The following is a 4,355-nucleotide window of genomic DNA, read 5'->3' on the forward strand; positions in this document are numbered from 1 at the left end:
TCTTCAAAAGTCTTCCTGGAAGGTTCTTCTTTGGAAAAGTCTTCCGTCTATAGAATCTTTTTTGGAAATTTCTTATGTCCATAGAATGTCCTTCGTAAAGGTCTTCTGTCTTTAGAAGATCTTCTGGAATGGTCTTCTGTCCTTAAAAGGCTTTTTAGAAAGGTCTTCTGTCCATAGAATACCTTTTGGAAAGGTCTTCTGTCTTTAGAAGACTTTATGGAACTGTTCTCTGTCTATAGAATGCCGTTTGGAGAGATATTCCCTCTTTAGAAGAACATTTGGAGAGGTTTTCTCTCCTTAGAATACATTTTGGAAAGGTCTTCTCTTAATAGAAACCCTTTTGGATAGGTCTTCTCTCTATAAAATAGCTTTTGTTAAGGTCTTCTGCCTTTAAAAGACTTTTTAAAAAGTTCTTCTGCCTAAAGAGTTGCTGTACTCCAACGGCACTTGTACTGTACACTTGCAGTGATTCAACTGCATCCGCAAATGCAAACTTTTTGCGGGGTATGAATTCATTTGTGAATTTTCCCAGCAAAAAGTTTGCATCGCTTGTAGTGATTCAACTGCATCCTGCTGGGTGGATACTTTTTGCTGGGTATGTATAAAGGTCATTGGTTTCATTTAGGTCAGCCATTTAGAGACATCTAGCGGTTAATAGTAGTATTAACAACAACAAACTTAAGATTAATATCACATATAGATGTCTCTGTAGGTACATATTTAAAAATGGAAAAATAAGTTTTGGACTATTCTCAAACAGATGTCGCTGTCATCAACAAAGTTGTAATTTAGAATTAAAGCATAAGCGCTGTTCCTTCAAGTTTTACCACATTTTACTCGAAATACATTCCTTTACTTGATGAAAGCATACAATTGACATGAGAGCAATTCACAACCTTTACTACTTTTGTCACTTTTACCATTTTTAAAAGTTAAGGAATAGGCCAATAAATAGCCAGCAGATTCGCTGCACCCAATTTTTTATTGCATAGAATAAAGCTTAAAACAGATACAACGTTTGATTAAAGTTTTGCGTTGGGCGTCGAGAAAAAAACAACAACAACAGGGCGACGACGATGCCAAAGTCCTGCATTTATCTGTTTGTCGGCATATATTTCAAATGAATTTGAATTTTTCGGCATCATGCCCAACAGTGTAAAAACGGCCAAAACGACACAAAACTTTAATCAAACGTTGTATCTGTTTTCAGCTTATGATTTTATTCCGCTAGTGCGAACTCAGGTTTTGTTGCTAATTGTGTAAGCAACAATGTCGCTGTGCTTCCTTGGCCATCCCTGAATAAAGACATTGCCAAAAAGGCTAATGTGGTCTATGCGATGACGAGATTACATGGCATATTTTGTATTGGTTCAAAGGAAGTCGTGAAAGATCCTATCTTTTCATTAGCATTTGAACCCATGCTAAGGATGCCGTGAAAGATCCGATATTTTCATCAACATTTGAACCCATGCAAAGGAAGTCGTGAAAGATCCAATCTTTTCATCAACATTTGAACCCATTTCATCGATCCAATAGATATGAATTTTGTATTTTTATTATAAAAAAAACATTGTTCCACAACATCCCAAGGGAGACAAGGGACAAGGGAGACTTCTCTCATATCAATGAGTGCACCCCGATTCATATTTAGCTCAATGATATGGGACCTACTGTTTATCGCCGAGTCCGAACGGCGTGTCCTAAGACACCACTTATAGAGAAGTTTTTCAAGGCTAAAATACTCTGGAAATGTCGCCAACATTACTGAGGGGTATTCTGCCACCGTTGAAAAATGTTTGGTGATGCCTGGCCGGGGAATCGAACCACCGACCTTCTGCGTGCAAGGCGGGCGTGCATACCATTGCACCACGGTGGCACAAATTAATTATTTACAATAGGCTTGATGTTGTTGATGGAGACTCGAAATCACAACCAACGTTGTGAAAACTCTCGTCGTAATTATAATGTCATTGCAAAGGGTTGGTGGAAATGACATGCCAAAGCATTGGTTAAAATGACATGTCAAAGCATTGGTGTAAATGACATGCTTTGGATCCAAAAATGAATAGCATCTTTTGAGGTCCACGCTCATATAAAATTCATCGATGAAGATGCTAAAAAGATGACATGTCAGATCACTTTCACCCATGATTGACTGACATCTTTGGCATCGAACATTTTGCTGGGTAATGAATGAATAGACAGAGAATTTCTAATGAGTTTGTTTTTTGTAGGGGTCGCCCTTACACTCAATATGTTCACACAATTGCATTTTGTTTTGGGGTAAATTGCAAGATTTTGTTAATTTTTTATTTGAGGATGTAAATCCGGCCAATATTACCCACATATTGTCTTTTACCATTATAAATAGTTTAAAAATGCATAGTTATTGTCATTTTAAAAATTGAGTATCTCGTCAACTGACTCAATTCTCACTCAATGAAAGAATTTGACTGAGAGCATAGACAAATTATCGCATAGGCAAAGAAATACTCATGTTATGTGGTGTCAACCGACTCAAACAGAAAAACTCAAAATTGTTCTAAGGCGATTTTTGGGGAAAATGGCAGTACTTTCATAAATATTTTTATCTGAGGACGTAGGATCCATCAAAAAATGACCCCGTGTTTATAAAGTTGTTCTGTCAACTAACTCAATGTTAACAATATTGGTGAGAGCATTTCTTTGTCTATACAATTCATTTGTCTATGCCATAGACAAAGCCTCTTTATTTGATTTCCTAGCGTTTTTATTAAGACATTAGACTTTGTTGTCATTCATTGTCTGGGCATCTTAAATGGGTTTTATCAGTTTTTCTTTTAAGATAAACTTTTGAATATCTTGAGTCATCTTATCTTTGATAAACACACACAGTTCTTACAGCAATGAACAATAATTTTCTTTTGACATCGTGTTAAATCTCACAGTTAAAGATAAGATGTGAAAAAGTGTTACATTTTTTTCTATGATGTGTATCAAAGTAGTTTGAAGTGTCGAAACTTATGATCAGATAATTAGCAGCGAGTATTTTCTTTTATAGTACGTTTAGACTTATAAATCCACTCGATTTCAAATGTCAATTCCATAGTACATACGTCAAATAAATCGTAGTTCTAAATCCACTGGATTTTATTTGACGTATATCGTATGGGATTGACAGTTTAAATCATAGTATAAGTTCATAGTCTAACAGGCGTTTTAGGGTATTTTTTCAGAAGTGTGGATTTAAGGTTCTAACCGTAGGGTTTGGGTTCCCTTTATTCTCGTGGCGCCCAACATTAATGATGCTTCTTCAGACATATTTTTTCACATCCTAAACATAACCTCATTGAAATTGACAAACAACTGCAAAGGGGGAAAATTATAATTATCCTCACAAGTACTGCCATTTCAGCCAACACAAGTGTTAAAAAAATAAATAAAATGATTTAAAAACCAAATCTTCATTAAAACAATGTTTATTAAGTTAAACAATTACTTTCGACGAGATAACAAAATGAAAACCTCAGAAAAGATTACATTTCAGAAGCCACAAACAATAACCCCAAACATATCAAAATGAGCAACGGTTGGGAACGCATACGTTTACGTGTCGAGACTGTGGAGGTAAGTTGAACACTGCAATCAACTTACTGCAGTTATCCTCAACTATAAGTAGAAATAACTCTTACATTTGTCTTGCATTTCTAGACCTTCAAAGCTGAAACAATGAGCCAAAATACTAACGACACTCGCACCATATCCTGTCACGTTTTGGATACGGCCCTCGGCAAAGCTGTTCACGATTTACCTTTAACAGTTTACCGTCAAACGAATAATGGTGAATGGCAAGAATTGGGACACCACTCTACAAACACAGATGGCCGCGTTGGTCAATTATTGGATGGAAAAGATTTTCAAAGTGGAATTTATAAATTGAAATTTAATGTTCAGAGCTATTTTGAGAGATGTAAAGTACCAAGTTTCTATCCCTTCATCGAAATTGTGGTGAAATGTGAACAAGGTCAACATTATCATGTTCCATTATTGCTATCACCATTTGGATATACCACCTATCGGGGAACATGAGTAAATAATAATAAAGAACAAGAAAATGTGATAACACACAAAAGTTGTTGTTGTTGTTGTTTATTTTACTTAGAATTTGTTTAATGAAAGAAGATGATTATATCCTAATCAGTAAAGATTTTTATTATCTTCTAAGACATTCTGAGAGGTTTGAATATTTTCCCATCGCGTTGCACATACATTCGCGGACCACACTGGCGCCACATAGCTTACCACAAACCGACCTACCGCGTTATATGTGGTCAACAAAGTTTCTTTATCTGCCGGCTAGGGACGTTAGGACCTGG

At 35.9% G+C, this 4,355-nt stretch overlaps 1 protein-coding gene across 1 annotated transcript; it reads left to right on the forward strand.

Moving 5' to 3' along the window:
- Nucleotides 1–3,482: 3,482 nt before the first annotated feature.
- LOC141398599 (uncharacterized) lies at nucleotides 3,483–4,087 on the forward strand. Its single transcript, XM_073976011.1, has 2 exons — nucleotides 3,483–3,606; nucleotides 3,691–4,087. The coding sequence occupies exons 1-2, from the start codon at nucleotides 3,559–3,561 to the stop codon at nucleotides 4,066–4,068; spliced, it is 426 nt and encodes a 141-aa protein (XP_073832112.1). The 5' UTR covers nucleotides 3,483–3,558; the 3' UTR covers nucleotides 4,069–4,087.
- The last annotated feature ends 268 nt before the right edge of the window (nucleotides 4,088–4,355 follow it).

Source organism: Musca autumnalis, unplaced genomic scaffold, assembly GCF_047663935.1.
Source record: "Musca autumnalis isolate F117 unplaced genomic scaffold, ASM4766393v1 scaffold_3, whole genome shotgun sequence".
Classification (NCBI taxonomy): domain Eukaryota; kingdom Metazoa; phylum Arthropoda; class Insecta; order Diptera; family Muscidae; genus Musca; species Musca autumnalis.